The sequence below is a fragment of the Centruroides vittatus genome, unplaced genomic scaffold, assembly GCF_030686945.1.
Source record: "Centruroides vittatus isolate TY-2023 unplaced genomic scaffold, ASM3068694v2 contig_400, whole genome shotgun sequence".
Taxonomy (NCBI): domain Eukaryota; kingdom Metazoa; phylum Arthropoda; class Arachnida; order Scorpiones; family Buthidae; genus Centruroides; species Centruroides vittatus.
Genome location: NW_027122215.1, coordinates 1,932,249 through 1,952,479, shown reverse-complemented (window position 1 = coordinate 1,952,479; position 20,231 = coordinate 1,932,249). Strand labels below are relative to the sequence as shown.

The 20,231-nt window shown below is 25.7% G+C and overlaps 1 protein-coding gene across 1 annotated transcript in view; it reads right to left on the bottom strand.

The window, feature by feature from the left end:
- LOC136976449 (uncharacterized protein PF3D7_1120600-like) overlaps positions 1-20,231 on the bottom strand; it is a 77,895-nt gene that overhangs the window by 46,564 nt on the left and 11,100 nt on the right. Inside the window, 2 exon segments of the mRNA XM_067271728.1 lie at positions 1,921-2,343; positions 2,345-5,016. Of these exon segments, the coding sequence (XP_067127829.1) occupies positions 1,921-2,343; positions 2,345-5,016 (3,095 nt within the window).

Here is a 20,231-nt window from a genome sequence, read left to right as displayed (position 1 = left end):
CATTTAATTTTTTCTTCTTAATTGCTATACATTATTGCTATTAAAACATAGTCTTTCAATTCTTGAATTTGTTTTTTCTAGAATTGAAAGAGTATGTTTATCACTTTATTAATTTTATGCATTTCTATTCAGTCTTCGTATTCTTTAATATATGAAAAGCTGAAATTTATAATATACAGGAAATTCTCTAATTATGAATTATTCCTATAACAAACTTCTCCCTATATTGAACATCTGGCAATCCCCAGTAAATGCAGTATACATACATATGGGATTTATTTTGCTGTATAACAAACAAATTTCAAAATCTTCTCATAAAATTCCTTTTGTTTCAAACTCCAGCCATTTGCATTGCAGAATACTATGTCAAAAATTGAGGACAACTACAAGTATTACTATCTTCAACAATTATAGGTGGTATCAAACAGATGCAAGACAAGCTGCCAGATCCTGCAATTTCTTGGCAATTTGGTTACTTTTGAAGAAAATTTGCAGCAGTTTTTATGTCAATGTCATGACTTTTTTGTTTATTAAAAAACCATTTATTCCAGACTTTTTATTCCTAACTACAGATTTCAGCATTGAAAGCTAATACCTATTAATTAAAAACCAGTTTTAGGAAACTGGTTTTTGGTTAGGAAAGTTTTAGGATAAGCTTTTCAGGCTTTGGCTTGTGACAAAACAATTTTTTGCAACAGTATGGGCTGATTTTGAGCAGCATTTTATGAATTCAACAGTTGCAGCACCATTATAAACAATTTATTACATAAGTGTGAAATTAAACAAATTAATTTTTGTTTTGTCCATATTAGGTAAGAATAGGAGAATATTTCTAAGTGTATTCTGTAAAGGCTGGTTTCCACTTGTGTGGCATTGTGGCAGAAAATATGACAGAGCAGTTTTGACCATCCTATGACAGAAAAAATATGGCTGCTTCAAGTCTCCTTGTTTCAACTTTTTTTTCATTGTGGTAAAAAATCTGTATTTGACTAATCATTTAGCAACAATGGCATTAAAAGATTTCTGGAAAAATTTTTTTATACAAATGCAATTACTTACCTACCTCATACTGTATGTTGTTTTCTGTGGTACTGCAATGTAGCAGACCACATGCAATATATTCCATACATTTTATGTTAACAAAAAATTATGAATAAATGCATTTTATACTTGTAAAGTCATAAATGATCATTTCTTGTTATTCTCCATATATAGAATTCTCCTTATATCAAACACTTAAAATTTGGCTCCCTCAAGTTCCTTAATTAGAGAATTTCCCATATTTAGCACAAAACCAACAAAATTTGTATACTAAATTATTTACCTGATATTTAATTTCTTTATTGTTTAACTATTTGAAAAACAAATTGTATTATATTTTAAATATAATACAATTTATTACAATGCAATTTGTTTATATACAAATATAAACATCAACCGAAACCCGATGCATAACAAATAGACACCCACAATTGCCGTAACTAATCCGGCTATATTTTGAAAATAATAATTATGAATTACAAATAAATTTGGCACTAGAGGGAAGCATTAGGTACCATCTCACCTCCCTCTAGTGCCAAATTTATTTGTAGGCTGTGTTAGGTGCCATCTTGCTATGCATCAGGTTTCGGTTCATGTTTATATTTGTGGGTGCCAATTTGTTTATATTTTAAAAATATGAAGATGTAACAAATAAAGATTTAAAGTAATTATTTAGATAATTTTTAAATTATTTCATTTGTGTTTTTCATATTAAGTGTCTTATCTTTGTTATTTGTATTTGTGAAAAAATATTAAAGTTATTAAAATTATTTTGTTTTAAAAAATTTCATTTGATCTAGATGTTTTGTAAACTTATAATTAAATATAATTTTATACAAAAAATAAGATTTAATATCTAAATAATATAGACATGCTCACTTTTAGAAATTCTTTTGCCAACTCTTCCATTTCTCTCCCTTTTAAATGAGCAATTTCATCCCAATAAAGATGAAGTGAAGAAGCACCTCCATTTGGATAAACTTCAAGTCTCATATATTTTCCATATTTGAGATGCTTGAAGTCTGAAGAAATGGGCAATCTCGGTATTTTTAATGATAAAGCTATACCCTGACCTGTAATAATGTGTGAAGTTAGTTTCTGTTTTTGATCTTTCTTGCACTGAATTCTCACATTCCTTAAAGGAACTATTTTTTGATGACAACGAGAACATAAAAGTTTTTTAACAGGTTTATCTTTTCCAGAATTTTTACTTTCTGCGTCAATTTTATTTTTATCAGTTCTCTTTTTCTCATTTAGGACTTTTGTAGAATTCAGCGAAATATCTTGTACAACTTCATCTATCATCTGTTTTTGATGAAAAATCTTTCACATTCATTGGAGATTTATTTTTGTTGTCTAGAACATTCCATTTATTTTCATTATTCAATGCAACTGAGCAAACTTTATCTGTTTTGTAAGATTTTTTTGGAGATGCTTTTAATAAATTATCTTTTGACAAGGAAACTGCATCTGCTTTATTAATCTGACTAACTTGTTTATTACTGACTTCATTATGCCTTTCCTTTTCTTTTACTAATTTCTTTATTGATTTTAAATTTTGTGTATCTTCAGAATAACTACTTTTTGATAATTTCACATTATTTTTCTTACTTCCTTGCATGTTTTGAATTTGGTCAATATTAATTTCTGTTTTAATTGCATTTGTTTCCTGTGATAAAACAGTTTTTATGTCATTTGTTAATTTTGTGTTTTGTGAAGAAAAATTTATATCTTGATCAGATTTAAAATATATATTTTCTTCATTTTGCAAATTATTTTCTGAAACAACCTGTAATTCTTTAGGTTTTAAATCTTTAATATCCATTTTTATTTGATTTATTGTTTTTTTCTCATTGCAAATATTTTTCATTGAAGTTACCAAATCTTGAGTTGTATTTATATCATTATTATTTGTTTTAAGTAATAAATCACACTGATTTGAATACTCAAATAAATCTGATACACTTGTTTGATTATTATGAGAAATTATATTTTTTTCCTTGAAATCATTAAATAACTTATTCCCTAATTCTACTTCACTTGAATATTGTAATGAAATATCAGTCTTACTATCACCATTATCTTTATTTAATTTGTCAGATAATAAAGTATCTACTTTGTTTTCATGTTGGTCATTTTTCAGGGAATTTTCCTGTTTTATATTTTCTAATTTAATTGCTGAAACTGATTCATTTTTATTCTGTATTAAAGATATATTTTCTGTAAGACTTTGATTGATTTCAAAAGTATTATCTTTGGACAATATTTCAGTTTCATTGAAAATTACATTATTCTCAGTATTAATGAAAATTGCATCATTTCTATTTTCTAATTGTAAATGATATTTAGCAACAGAACTGATATTTTCATTAATATTTTCTGCATGTTTTTCATTTGATTGTACTTCAACTATAAAATCATTCAAAGTTATTAATTCTTGTTTCACATCTTCAAATTTAACTGAGGACTGTAATTCATTTTCAAAATAACTTATATTATCATTTTTATTTTCTTCACTAATTTTATCTGTGATTTCACTTTTATTTTCATCTGAAAACATTGGACTTTCATTATTGGATTTATAATTTGGACTATTTGTATTTGAAAAAGTTTTAGTTTCTTCAATGCTATTATCTTTAGATAATCTATCTTTTAGATGTAAATCATCACTATTGAAATTTGAAAATTTATCATTTTTAATATTTTCTAACTTATCATTTGTTAATGAATCACTTAAAATCTGATCTGAAGACACATTAGAATGAAAACTTTCAATTAACCTACCAGAAGAGGGTGAATTTTCAGTTTTATAAACAGAAAATTCATGATTAAAATTTCCAAGCAATTTGTTATTTACTAATAATTCATCTGCATGCTGATTTGAATTTTTATTTTCATCGTCAAGTAAATTATTTGATGATAATTCTTTCATGTATTCTTCTGAAGCACTGTTGTTGAAACTTAAAGATTCTTGTAATGTTCTTTCTTTTGAATGCAATGTTATATCTACATTCAAAATTGTGCTATTATTAGAAGGATGACATAAAAGCTTCTGTTTCACTTGCATCTCCACATTATTGTTATTTACTTCAGATTTATTAAATCTTTTTCCTTCACCTAAATCTTCACTGAATGGAATAGTCTGAAGAATACTTTGGCTTTTAAGATTTCCTTTTTCAATTAAGGAATTATCTAATTCTGAAACTATATCTACTTTTGCAACATTTAATAACTTGCTCTGTTTTTCAGATAATTGTAAATTTCTTTGAAATTGTGTATTTTGCCATTCTATATCAGTTTTAACTTTAGATCTCTCATCAATATTCCTATCTTCTAAGTTAAGTGATTTTATATTATTTAAAGATTCTAATTTTATCCTTTTGCTAATATTTTCATCTGTAGTTTGAAAAGTACTTGAAATGTGAAATTTATTTGTGCAATTGTCTTTTAATAAATCGTTATTGTTGTTGTTATTTTGATAATCACTGAAAGTTCTTTTTCCTAACTTACAAGGCAAATTTCTATTTTCATTATCATATTTAAGAAAGCACTGTTCTTTGTTCTCAGAAATGCTGGCAACTATAGGTGCTATAAGATCATTTTCAAGCAGAGTATCATCTTTTTGTTCTTTAAGATAAACTGGATCATTTGCATGGATGGAATGATTATTATCACAGCTGTGTAAATTAGAACTGGAAACAGTAATGTGGCTCTTTTCTTTTATTACATAACTACAGTCTGAAACATGAGATTTTTCACTAAAAGTTTTATGCATTATTGTTTTCTTTTCACATTTATGTTTATGTTTCTTTGATTTAATACAATGATCATTTTTAGTGGTACCTGATAATAAATTATAATCATCTTTCTCTTTGTGTTTTTTCTTTTTCTTTCCATGGTGATGGTGATGCTTTTTAGTCTTACTTCTATGTAAATTAAGTTCAGATTGCTCCTTATGCTTCACATGAGAGTGACCTAAAACATAAAATTAAAAAAAAAATTGTTAAAACTTTAATAATAAATATAAATATTTTATTAAATTAATGATTATAAATTATTCTTTATCACAAAAAATTATTGTAATAAAGTAGAGGTGTAAGAAAATTATCCCCTGTGAAAAGATAAAAACAAATAATAAATTAAATGAATTTTTTACAATATTTAATAATAAGACTGCTTGAATTATAATTCAACCAAACTAGATACATGTTTGCTGTTTTTATTATTGTAATAATGAAATAGCTGATTAATTACAAAATATTTACCAAGTAACTTTAACCTCAATACTTAATAAATTTAATACTGTTTATTTTCTATATTTAAAAAAACTTTTTAAATTATTTGTATATGTAAAAATTGAAAAAATATTTTTTTAAAATTTTTACATATACAATAATAATTCTCATATAATATAGAGATGATACAATGAGTATTTTGGTTTAATATATTATTTTAGATTTAATTTTAACTTTTTCAGAAAAAGAAAAATTTAAATTTAAACCAACCCATAAGACTACCAACATAATGCTTTACCATATATTCTATTTTAATGAAAGATTTTAATACAAAAATATCAACTGTATTAAAATAACCCTAAGAGAAAAATTTTTAAATATTTATTAGCAATTTTTTAAATATAACTTATCCAAATTATCACAAATAATTTTTAATTAGTTAAAGGACAAAATATAATATTTTTACTACAGATAAATATATGTAAAATTAAAACTAATATTAAAAAAAATAAAACAATTGCATGAAGTATCAATCACTGTAATATTTCTTAATTCCTTTAAAAAGTTCTAAAAACAGAATTACTATTTACTCACAAGCATTTCAAATACAATTTTCCATCATGTTTCTTAACTACTTAATTATATATTAAAAAAAAAAAATTAGCTTAAGCCTAAATTTTTGAAATTATATTTGAAATAGTTATATTTAAAATATTTAAATATTTTTTAAAAACTATAGATAAGTTAAATAAAAATAAATTATAATCTGCAATAGAAATTTAAAATAAAAAAAAAAGGATATACTGTACACTAAACTCTTGCTGATCTAGCTTCCTTGCACAGAGAGGTGCCAAATTACTGTGTGTGTAGGCCCAAAGTATGTCTAAAGGAAATTAATGACAAGACCTGTGTGACTGTCCTAATGACAATTCTTTATGGAGCTGTACTATGTTTGTTGTTATGAAATTATGTAGTGACACGTAATCATAACTTTCATTATTAAATTTAATACTACAAGTTTACTATATGTATTTTTAAAAAAGAATAAGAGACAAGCATATTATAATGGGGATATGTGCAGATAATTGAGAGGTTGAATTAGCAAGAGTGCACTATATTTACAAAGTTTCTTATAGTACTATTATAATAAAAATACAGTCTTAAGAAACTGCCTATTGTTTCTGAATATGGAAACCTACAAAAATGTATCCAGCATATTTTTAAAGCTATTTTCAGTTTCTTCTCTATATTTATTAACTGAGAGCTTTAATTTTTAAATTCAAGTCCTCATATTTAGAAAATCTCATTTTGAACTAGTTCTTAGTATCTCAATACTCATTAAAAAATAAAGTAAAATTTCATTAACAATTCATTTACTTGTCTTTAGCTGGAACACTACAATAAACAACTCAACAACCTAAAAGAGTCTGAAAACATTTGTTACATTAATATTTTTAGTGGGAAAACATGTGGAAAGTGTTGAGCTGTTTATCATTTAAAACTCAGTTACTATTAATATCAACCTTTTAAATAATTTACTAAAACTATACTAGATTAAAATATTTTTCAAAACTACTTGAATCATATAATTTAAAAAATTTGGCACACAGTTACATGTTTCACCATAAGCTGATAACTTTAATGTTTAGGTAATTTAGAAGAATTTACCAGTAGTTAAATTTAGAAACATTGGGAGAAAACAATAATCAGATCTTCATAACATTAATTAAGCCTCTAAATTACTTAAGCATTAAATTTATCAACACATGGCAAAATATCAAGTATCAAATATTTCTAAAAGTTTGCATTCTATTATAAAAATTGACATTAAAATGTTAATTGTCTATAGAGCTGACAAGAATAGAAATTGCATTAACACAGATTGCATTCTAGTACCACAAGCCTGGAAATATTATATAGACACCCAAAAAATTTAATTTTATTAATAATTTCTTTTAAAATTTTAATTATATTAATAATTGCATGTTTAACATTATACTGTGTTAATGTTAAACATGCAATTATTAACACATTATCAATTATTAACACATTAACACAGTATAATGTTAAACATGGAAACTGTACATCACAGCCTAATTCAAACATGTTTGAAAGTTTTAAAAAATTAGAATGCAATAATGTTTGATCGATAGAATGTTTTCTTTTTTCACATTCGATCCTGAGGAGGGCCAAAAACATTTGAACAGTAAAAATTGTTCATTTGTTTGCTGGAAATTTGTGTTTAGGCATTATTCTGTTGAATTATAGTTCCAGTTTATGGGTGCAGTTTTTGCTTTTTTAATTGTCTATATAAATCATCTATTACAAATCCCTGTGCAGGCTTGGGCATCTGCACAGGGGGCAAACAGGGCAATTGCTCCTGAAAGCAAGTAAAAAATTCTAACAAGTTATAATTTATTTATTTACATTACACTACTGGCAATGTAATTAACATAACATACAACAATGAAATAACAGATTCAATAAAATATGTGATAAACAAAAATAAATGGAATAAAACATAAGTGATTAGGATATGTAACTTTACAACCTCAACCATGGGACACTGTTTTTTTGTACTGGTGCAATAGTGTATTCAATAATCTATTTGTGAAAAAACCCAAAAAATTAAATAATTTAATAAAAATTTATTGATGCAATTATTCGTCTCCAAGCTTTGCCCTGCTGGAAAATTTTCTGCAGACACCCATAATTACAGGTATCTCAGAATAGCATTATGATACAAAAACAGTAATTTCAACAAATTTATTATTTCAAAATAAAATATAAATTTATTGTATTTGTAATTTATTATTATTATTATTATTATTAAATATAAATTTATCATCATTGTTCAATTTTTGAAATGGCTTTAAAGACGATATTCACACAAGATCAGTTTTAAAATTACTTTCCTATTAAATGTTGAAATGCTCAAATTACTGCTTTCTTAGAAATACTATAATTGAAAAGAGAAAAAAAATAATAATAATTTACACTTCACACAAGGATTTTTATTTGGAATTTGGAAGAGAAATCACACTTAACAACCAACATTAAAAATGTTTTTAATATCTGTTAAGTGTAATACTATAATTGAAATAGTTAAAAAATATTTAATCAAATAAAATGAAATATGATTGTGATTTATATGTTATTTTAAGTAATTTAGAAATAACGTGTTTATAAATTATAGTAGTAGTAATTATAAAAATAAATCTTTTTATACACTTATATATCTTTTTGAGCCTTCATGAAAAATTGACTGTTAAATTAAAATATCAAAATGTCAAATCAAATTAAATGATATTTACAGATTCTATGTTTTTTTATTCTATTGCACAAATAATTTTAAGCTAAATTATTTTATGAAAAATAACTTAAAATAATTAACAAATAAGATGAATGAAATTTTCATTACAAATTTCATTCATCTTATTTATATTAATTATTTAAAAAAATCTTCTCAACTTCAATTTATCTACTTATTATGTATTTGCAAAATATATCTTCTAAATTTTAATATTTTTCTACAGAATAATTAGCATTGATTTGCTTGAACCTTTATATATAAACACAACTACATAAAGATGTAACTGCATTTGTATAATCAATTATTGTTTTTTATTTTGTATCACATCATTTAAAATGTCATAAATTAGAAATGATAGAAAATAATTATTACGCATTGACTTTCTAATTACCATTTCTAACTCCATCATAATCTGAACTACTCCTGCTTCATCAATGCATTATATATATTATTGATTCATTTGTATTCTTACTAGATTAATCTATTAATAGTAACCTAGAATATGAAATTATAATAAAATATAAATGGACAGATAAAATAAATTCTTATTGTTTGAGTAGTATTTGTTATTAAATTTTAAGTCAAATTAATAATTATGTTAACAAAAAAATATTTTATTGATTTTAAAATAAAATTTTCTAGAAAGAAATATAGTACACTCTCATAAATTCAAACATGCACTAATCCAAACCACTTTAATTTACGCTTCTGCTCTTCTAACCACAAACAAAAATTATTACATGTTAATTTTTAAAAACAGGTCAAATTTGTAAATTAATATGTATTATCACTTTATAAATATATATATCAAATACTGTAAAAATTTTTTTGAATGTGTGTACTTAGCTTACTTATCTGTGTTACTTATCTTTTTCTAAATATTTCTAACTCATCCCTTAACTGTAATATATTTCTAAACAAATAAATGATTACTATTGTTATTACATATCAATTTATATAACTTTTATAATAACTGCCTATGTTATGTAAGTCTCGTTTGAAGTAAATCTATACTTAGATTTAAAATATATTTAAGGGTCTTATGTAAAATTTAAGCTGTAATAGTGCTTGCATTATTTTAAAATCTATTATTCAATCTTTAAATATATTGTATTAGATTATATCAAGAAAATCAAAGTATTTACTAAAAACTCTAATACCCCTTCACAACAAAAAAAAAATAAAAATGATTAATCATCAGATTAAAAGATTGACTTATTTGCAGACTGTACATTTTTGATAATTAAATCATGAATCTAATTGTATTTACTATCAATTTCAACGATATTGAAAATGAAAACTATTTTAATTGCATTTAATTTTTCACAATTAGTGATACTAATAATTTTGCTTATTATTTTGCTAATTTATTTCAATTAAATTCACTTTTCTGCCATCATAACATCCTATCACTTTCAATTTTGCAATTTTCTATTCATACAGAAAACTGCAAAATTGAAAATTGTACAACTGGAGTTAAAGTTAATATAACATTATTTTTGAATTTTATTTTTTATGCTAATTATTTTTTTAATATCATAGCAAAAGAAATAAATTTATTTAATATTTACTGTAAACTTATATTAAAAAATTACATTACATTAGATTCACTAATTAGCATTATATTTTAAACAATGTGTAAATATAAATGTATATTTATACACATATTCAATATAGTACTTCATTTATCATTTAAATGAATTAAAAACCTAATATTTTTTACTAAATAAAAAAATTAAATATTCATATAAATTTGAGTCATTTGATTGCTTGTTATTACAAATAGGAAAATACTATGCATGAATACTCTAATAGTAGGAAGTAATCGAGCATTTGAGATCTTGTATATAACTTTGAAAAAATAAATTCAAATACTATGAATATCTCCAATATTGTAATATGTATTGTACAGACAACACAATGCCTCTTTAGCACTTCTGATTTAATTTGTGAGAAAAAAAGAAGCAGTGTTTGCCTGAAAGTGTTTGCTTCTTTTCATATATAAAAATCTGCAGTAGATGAAAATTAGAACAATTATCAATCAATCAATCTTTATTTGTAGTAAGGAAAAACCTTGTTACAAGGGGTTAGTATTATACATAGCTTTAAGTTTACAAATATAGTTTATACATTATTCTGTTAGCCAAATCTGTAAACACAACAGTAAAATTATACAAATTTTTTGATAACAAATATTAATATGAACATATAAATAAATTATAAACAAATATAAACATATAAATAAATCATTATCCCTACATATTATGTTTACATGATATGTTTACATAGTAAATTTAGACAATAAAGTAAGGAATCAACAATTTTCAATTAATTTAATATCGTTTTAACTCATTTGTGATTTGAATAAAAAAATTATTTATTTTAAACATATTGCTTATTGTTAGATTACCTATCCTAGCTCTGTAGTTTAAGTCTTTGTTCTTGTGGATTATTTCAATGATTTGATATTTTTTATGATGTTTTTCTAATGTAGCACAGTCCTTAAGCAAATGAAGTAATGAAAAGTCCCTGGATTTGCACCAATAACAGAATTCTTTAGAAAAATCTATATAAGTATTATTGATAAATAAACAGAATTTGTTAAGTCAGATTTGAATTAGTAAATGTTTAATATTCATGTTTATATTAGCAGATAAGATGTTCGATTCTGTAGGTATATTTAGAGTTTCCAAGTCGACTTCATTATTAAATTTTTATCTTTTACAATAGACTGTGATAAGGCTGATTCCATCATTAGTGTATAGCCGTGTTTCCAATTATCCTCTGAATTATCAAATATTCTGCTTGAGACACCAAATGATTGAAGTACTTTGTTAAATTTGTATTGCCATGTATTTGTTTTTGAATTTGAATTGTTGATTTTTGATCAGTACACATAATTTGATGTATAAATGTTATATTGTCATCATTGGTATTTATTAATTTGTAGTAGAATTTGATCAGTCTCTTCAGAAAGAAAGGGAATAGTTGATATCTGTTCATTTCTGCTTTTATGGCGTATCCTGGGACTGTTCTTTTGATTCTAAATAGTTTTCGTAGGTAGGTGATGTGAAACTTTTCCAGATCATAAAATAAATCTAATGTCCATATCGGACTAGTGTAGAAAAATGTAGGTGTAATTAGTATGTTAAATATTTTCATCTGAAGTTTTAGGTCCATAATTTTTAAAGCTAAACATAAATAAATGACATTGTTGATAAGTAGATTAATTTTTGTAGTAAGGGTTTTCAAATGTAACTGAAAATTTCCATTCCAATTAAAGGTAATACCTAGATATTTGATGTTACTGACCAATTCAAGAGGTTGCCCATTTAAGTAAAAAGATTTTTCTTGATTTGCTATTTTAATATTATTTCTAAAAATAATTATTTTTGATTTGGATACATTAATCGATAAGTAAAGAGAGTTCAGATAGTTATTACCGTATTTTACGGACTATAAGACGCTATGGACTATAAGACGCACCTTAATTTTTAAACAATTTAAAAAATAAAATACCTATAAGACGCTACAGACTATAAGACTCGCCTGAATTTTGGAGGCAATTTTTCGAAGAAAAAAGTGTGTCTTATAGTCCGTAAAATACGGTATTTACCTTGTCAATCTTGCATTGTAATGTTGCACAAGTTGGAGCAATTAGTACTAGGTTGTCTGCATAAAGTATGTAATGGAAATTTCAACCATTGAGATAAATTCCTTCCGTCTCATTTAAAAATAGATTACCTATTTCATTAATACAAAAGTTAAAGAGTTATAATGATAGTGGCTCACCCTGGAGTATACCATGGTTTATAGTTATTTCTTGATAATTTTGATTGCCATGAATAATATTAATTTTGTTTTATCTTGAGGAAACCGTGTTTTATGTTTTCTTTCTTGCAAAGACACAATGCAGTGACAATAGATTTAAAACACTGGGCAAATTTTCATCCTTTATTCGGTTGGGAATACCAACCGAATAAAGGATGAAAATTTGCCCAGTGTTTTAAATCTATTGTCACTGCATTGTGTCTTCGCAAGAAAGGAAAAAAAATATTAATTTTGTAATAGGAGAACAATTGCATAATAGAATTGAAAAATTTATTTCCAGCACCGAACAGTTTTAGTTTATTAACTAAAGTAGTAACATGTATGGAATCAAAAGCTTTTGAAATGTCAATAAAGGCTGAATATATTTTCCTGTGTTTTTTTTGTAAGTAAATCTGAATTATTGAGGTTAAAAAGAATATAGCAGATTCGGTTCCCTTGAATTTAATAAAGGCAAATTGGAATTTCGAAGTCAGGTTTTGTTCTTTTATCCAATGTTGAAAATGTGCTGCTAGAATTGATGTAAAACGTTTTCTTATGATCGATAGAAAAGCTATTGGGCAATAATTATCGGGTTCGTTCCAGTCTCCTTTTTTGTAAATCTTAAGTACAGGTATACCTCAAGTTATGTCATTCTCTATTATACATTGTTTGTCAAAAAAGTATATGGAAAAATAAAAATAAAGTTTAAGTCATTTTATTCGACTTTACATCCGTCTGCCACAAATATTGAAGTCATAATATCACTAGAAAAGCATTAAAAGCATATAAAATCATATTGAAATATGTACATTTACAGTAAATGTTAGTATAATCATCATAAATCCTAGAGAACGAAACATGAAAACATCTGTGTTTCTGTGTTGTCATCTTATTTAGCGGTCTTTAAGTGCTCATTATTGACGTTTTCCACCGTAGTTTCGACTTATTCTTAACTACACAAGTAAATTCGATTTACATTGTAACTACACAAGTAAATTCGACTTACGTCGTTTTTCAACTTACGTCGTCTCTCCTGGAACCAATTATCAACGTAAGGCAAGGTATACCTGTATTTTAGCTAAGTTCCAAGATTCTGGAAAATTTAGAAACTTATAAAAATAATTAAATGAATCAAGTAATATTTGTTTAGCTGATGGTGGCAGTAATTTTATAAATTTAGCAGTAATTAAGTCAATGTCTGGAGCCGATTTTAATTTCAGTTTACGAATGATTCTTCTAATTCTTCGTAAGTAAACAATGTATCTAATATTTCATTATACATTTTTGTTGATTTCATGAATGTTATTTTTTCAATATTGGGAAATCTCTTGAAGTAGAGAGACCAAATTGAGAAATCAATATACGATTGTCATTCAAAATCTTTTTTCCACAGTTTTTGTATCGTTGTCCAGAAAAAATCATTATTTTTATTCGTAATCAGCTGCTGTTGTAATTTTTTAAAATATTTTATCTCTTTGGATTTTAGTAAATTGAAGTATGTAGATTTTAGTTTTTTGTAGTGATTAAATGAATCGTTTGTATAAGATTTTCTGAATAGTGATAAGGCTTTGTTCTTAATTTTTAAAATATAACAGTCAAAGTCGAACTAAGGCTTTTTAAATATATGAGATTTTGTACTGTTTGTTTTACGTATTTTTATAAATTGTTTTATTGAATTTTCCAAATGCAAATATTTGTCAATTCTATCTTCCAGTCCACTGCATAGTATGTACAGTGGAACCTCGCTTAACGAGCATAATTTGTTCCAGAGTCTTACTTGTAATGCAAAACACTCATTAAGTGAAACAATTTTTTCCATAGAAATTAATGTAAAATACGATAATGTGTTCCATGTCAAAAAAAATGCTCAAATGTTTTATGTATAACGTCAAGGAGCGTGAATCATCATCATCATCTTTTCTTCCAGCACAGAATAAACCATACTGGAATGAGAATTTGATTTGCAGAAACAGAAAAAAAAAAAAAAAAAAAAAATCACAGCTAATATGTTTGATAAACACTACAAATGATATGCCAAATTCTTGGGCTATGTAAAGGGTATAATTAAATAATAGAAATTAATTAATTTGACTAGAGGTAGGCAGTTATGTTTCCATCTCGTATTAAATTTAATAATTATAAATAGTTAATTTTTAATTCAGACATTTCTAACATTTAATTTGGAATCAGTCACTAAATTTAATGACCCAAGAATTTGGCACATCGTTTGGCATGTTTATTATATAATGGGCTATGGTTGTTGATGTTTATAAGTAATATGTGTGAACACAAGTTTGGAAAAATATGTGATCACAAGCGACACTAAGATGCTAGCAGAATGAGTGCTAAACACAGACTGATGGAGCATGCCGCAAGTGCACAATTCAGGACTTCCCCTCTCCTCATCACTCGTTATGATCAAAAGTCGAACTAAGCTAAACATTTCTTGTTAAGCGAGGCAAATTTTTACAATTTCTTTTGCTTGTTATGTGAAATACTCATTGTGCAAAGTGCTCGTTAAGCGAGGTTCCACTGTATTTAATTCTTTCAGTAATTTGTAATTGAAATTGTTGATAGTTATAATAAGTTACTTGGTAGGGTACGGGTTTATTCTTGTAAGCTTGATTTTTTGCCATTTCAATAAAAGTTCTTACAGGAAAATGATCTGATAAATCACAGTTTAAAACTTGTATATCCATACATAGATCTGCCACTAATTCAGAACATATTGTTAAATCAATTACCGAACAACCAGAATTAGTTATACAAGTTATTTCTGACAGATAATCATTTTTTATTCTTCCATTCAATATATATAACTGTAGTTAATAAATATAATCTAGTAATTGGATTCCTAATTTGTTATGTTTTTTGTCCTTAGACTCTTGTGTGTTTCAAATTAGCATATTCAGTCCCCTATATTCCAAGTCCATTTTTTGTGCTATTCGAGCATTAAAATCTCCTATCATTAGAACATATGGGGAAATATTTTTTCCATTTTTCAAAATCTTTAAAAATATCATTTAGAGTCTGTAGTTGTTCTGGAGGGACTGTACATAGACCAGCATGATTATTATCAATTTTTTTATCTAGAAACTTTATATCTGTATTAGTGATTTGTAATAATACTGTTATATAATTAGTGGTTTTCTGAATAAATTTTATTTCTCCAGTATTTCTTTTTGTATCAAACTTAGTCCTCCATATGGATGACCTGAGCCATCTGGCTTTTGTGTTATTATTGATATAATTTTGTATTCTTCATTATTTTTAATTAAATCTTAGATTGGAGAGGTCATCCAGGTTTCTGTAATACCCAGAATATCAGTGTTTCTTAATAAATATAAGAAGTTGTTACTAGTAGTTTTCCTTATTAATCCTTGACAGTTCCAGTTTATTTTTAGTTGTACATTTCCCTGGTTTCCATTCTTATCTGTTTCATTATTTTCTTTTGTTTTTATTATGGACTCTGATTTATTAAATTTTCTTGTAGGGTATATTTTAAAAAATCATCAGTGTATACTAATTGATTTTGCATAAAACTGTATGTAATTTTTTGCTGATTTATTAACAGATTTATTTATTAACATCTCGTAATTTGAGTTGAACTCCTCATTTTTTTTTAAATCAATATAATATGGTAATAGTGATTTTCTTCTATTACATGACTTTTTAACTAAATTGGCTGCCAATTTACATGTTGCCACTCTCCCAGTAATTTGTTTTGTTTCAATCTGTTAAATATAATTAAAATATTATTTTTCAGTTGTTCCAATTTCAGAGTTAAACATTTAATATTAATTTTAGAATTAGGTATATTATAAATAGATTTTATGTCTTCATTTCCGTTGCATGTAATCTTTAGAGAATGCGTCAAGAAATTCAATAATTCTTTATGATTTACATCTGTTAATTTATTTGCATAATCATATATTATTAATTTATTATTATTTATTGCATTATTCAAAGTATCTATCTTAAATTGCATTAGTTCTTTATCATTACATAATTTGGTTAGTTCTAATTCAATCTTTTCATTTCTTTCGTTAATAAATTGCAATAGTTTTTTAAAATTAATTATTTCACTATAAACTACATTAATTTCTTCTCGGATAAATGATAGTATTAAGTTCTACAATTTTCAACCATAGGTCTGTAGTTGAAATGTCTGTTGTTTTTCCGTAGTTGTTAGCTCTATCAAAAGGTTTAAATCAGATCTCTCACCTGTCTGAGTTGGTAATTCTGTTCTTCTTATTTCAGTATAGTCCATGATAAGGTTTGTCTCTAATTCCGATGATATTGCATTGTTAGTTGATTGCTTTAGACGATTTATTGGTGATCTACCTCTCTTCGTTGGTGTTTTCTGAAACGGTCCTGGATTCGATTCTATTCCGGAGATTAATAATAGTAGTAGGATTAGCTTAAGATCCATCATTTTAGTTAAAAATATTACACAGTTTCCAATTATTAACAATTATATTGAAGTTGGATGAAGTGAGAAAAAAAGTCACCAACCACAGTGACGATCTGAGCACCCCCCAAATAGAACAATTATTCATTAATCTATCATAGTTAAAATAACAATAACTAAAAAGAAAGCACTAAAACTCAAAATCAAAATAAAAAGTTTGAAGTTTCTTCTCTTAAAATTTAGTAAAAAGAAATAAATAAAACAAGTTAATAATTTCATTTAATATTTATTATTTAACTAAATAAGTTAAATCAGGTAATTAAGTTCACTAAGTATTCAAGATATTCGAGATTTGGTCAATATTCGAAATTGAGAAAAGCAACGCTTGTCCAGCTCTACTTGTTACATAAAAGATAGTTAAAGTCAAGTGACAATGTTTCAAAATACTTGTAGCCATAATCAAATGCTACATTAAAATTAGTCTTCCTGTTTATTTAAAATGTTACTAGCTAAATCTTCATGGCATCATATTAAATATCAGATATGCAAATATTCTTAGATCACATAAAATATGTATTAAACTCAACATTTATAATATAAAGTATTATTAAAAGCTAAAAGTAACTAACAAACAAAAATGAAAAAATATTGGTTTATATTATATTACATAAACATATTTTACAATCATCACCAAATTTCTAACCCTGATTCTACAACAGGATTAAACTAAAGAATATTTATTAGTTGTCCAAAGGACAACCAACTGTAAATTTCAGGTTGTCATGTAATGAAAACATTTGTCCAAGCTACCAAGTGCATATTTTTTTGGAGGCATTTTTCTGTTAACGGACACCAGTCATAACTGTAATGCAATGTGTGATGCCATCCTCTTATTGACATAATGGCAAAGTATGAGAGTAATAAAAGTCAAGTAGATTTAACAAAACACAAAATAATTAAAACTTGTTAAATTCCTAATCTTCTTTGCATCTTTTTTGTTGCAATGTTTGACATCACATATACTGTACATTTCTATTAAAGTTTATTTCTATTGAAATGGTACTTTCACTTAAAATAGCCAGTTCTTTACACAGTATTGTGTGTATCAACTGGCATCCCATTAACAGACAAGTACCTTTTTTTTAAAACAAACTAATAGGTAATACAAAAAACTACAAAGCTAACATTCAAAATAAAGTTTTTTTATTGCTTGCACACTGTATAGTGAAAAAAATATTGAACATCTTTTGCAACCTACAAGACATTTGTTTACAATAGGTGCCAACTTGGATAAATAATGTGTAAATTCTTATTGGGTTTTTAAAATTTGTGAAAAAAGTTATATTTAAAATCTTTAAAACTTGGCATCAACCATATCTTAGAATTTAATGAAAAATAAAAGTACAGCTAAATTATGACAAATTAATTTCAATTTTAATTAAACAAAAATTAAAGAAACTTTTTAATATTCAAGAAATGTTTTCAGACTATTTAACAGTCCAGCTGCAGCTCATATACAGTAGTGAACCGAAAATCAGAATCAATTGGGGACTGGGGTTATTCAGATTAGGGATTTGTTCCGATTACGGTTTATGTACGAAAAAATATATTAACCTGTCCGATGTTCAAATTTTTCTCCGTTGCGTGTCGCTTCCTGTTGAATTTTCGTCGATTTTAAGCCTAACGAAAATTTTTATAATAATAATCGACGCTATCGTATCGTTAAAAATTATTTCTGCATTTTGTACAAACAAAATAAATATATTGAAGAATATATAAACATGAAAATTATACTTTAGAAGTAAATTTAGTATCAAAAACGTTCGATTCAGCACGACACAGTCCGACTGAAAATCGTGCCGATTACCGGCGATTCCGATTACCGGGGTGCCGATTTACGAGTCTCTACTGTATATACTGTAACTAAAAACTCAAACAAAAAAATTGTGATAAAATTATATAAAAACTATATTTGGTTACAGTATTAAAAATGATGTTAAGAATCACACTAAAATTCTTTTTAATAAGTATACAAAACCATATATGCCTGCAGAGGGAACAAATGAAGCACTTGCCCTCCCCTGGAATAAATAAAAATTTTCACAAGTGATAATCATAAAAGTGATTGCAATACATAAACTTACACCCTCAACCATAGAATAGCTTTGTCTCCTTAAAATTTTATTACTGTGTTCTATTATCTACTTGTAAAAAAAAAAACCCAAAAATTAAACAATTAAATAAAAATTATTTGTCTCAAAGCTTTTCTCCCTTGGAAAATTCTGTGGATGCCCATGCACAAAACTAATGATTAATTGGATAAATACATCCTCTTCAACCTTAAGATTTCCGGCACCAAACGACGAAAGTTAACGAACTAACATTTTTGATTCTCCACCGAGATCTTCGTCAGGTTCATTGACGCTTGTAAAATGGAATGCAATGAATATCTTAAGGTTGAAGAGGATGTATTTAATCTAATATGTACCGGTAATCATTAGTGAAGATTGTTTTCTATTAATTGGATATTAAATTAATTAAAAAATTTATTATTCAACACTATATGTGTAAGTGAAATAAAAAATAAATGGTTTATTAATAAATTAAATAATTCATTAATCAGGTATTAACACTCATTAAAGCAAAATTGATATTTATGAAACCCATAGTTTTTCTATATTTAAAATAAAGTAAAACTTATTCAATCTGAAATGTGAATAAAAGAATATGTGTATTTCAGGAAATTATTAGTCTTGACAAAAATCAGCTTTTTCTTATACATTTTGCTTTATATAAAATGAAAACAAAAGTAATTTAATACAGGTTGAGAATCCTTTATCTGAAATTCCAAAAACCAAAAATCTCGTGTTAAAATTTTTTGAGTTCTAAAAAGACATGTAATTAATTGCAAATTCCACAAAGCACTGGGAATGTTCATGTTCCTCATTTTTGCCAGGTGCCTCACCCAACAATTTTCTTGGCTGCCCAGCTGATAAACTTCATCAGAAGTATACATACATAGTATATTCATATTTCTTGAGTATAGTTTGATTCCAATTTTTAACATATGTTTACCAGAACACATTCAAAATAAAATTCTTGAAAAATAAGTTCTTCAAACAAAAATAGTAAAAATGATCATTATTTAGGTTTTATCAAAATAATGGTTTAGCTGTTGAAAAAATAATACAATATAGTTTTTAAAAACTCTCTCTTAACTAACAAATATATAAACTAGAAAATGTCATAATTCAAAATATCAATTTCTTCAAACGTGGAAACAATAAAAATATAAAAATTTAAAAACTGTTAACTTGACTGTCTCAGCTATTATACTGTATTTACTAGCATATAAGACAAGGTTTTCATTCATTTTTCACTGCTTCAAAAACCTAGGTCGTCCTATATGCGCAAGTGAAGG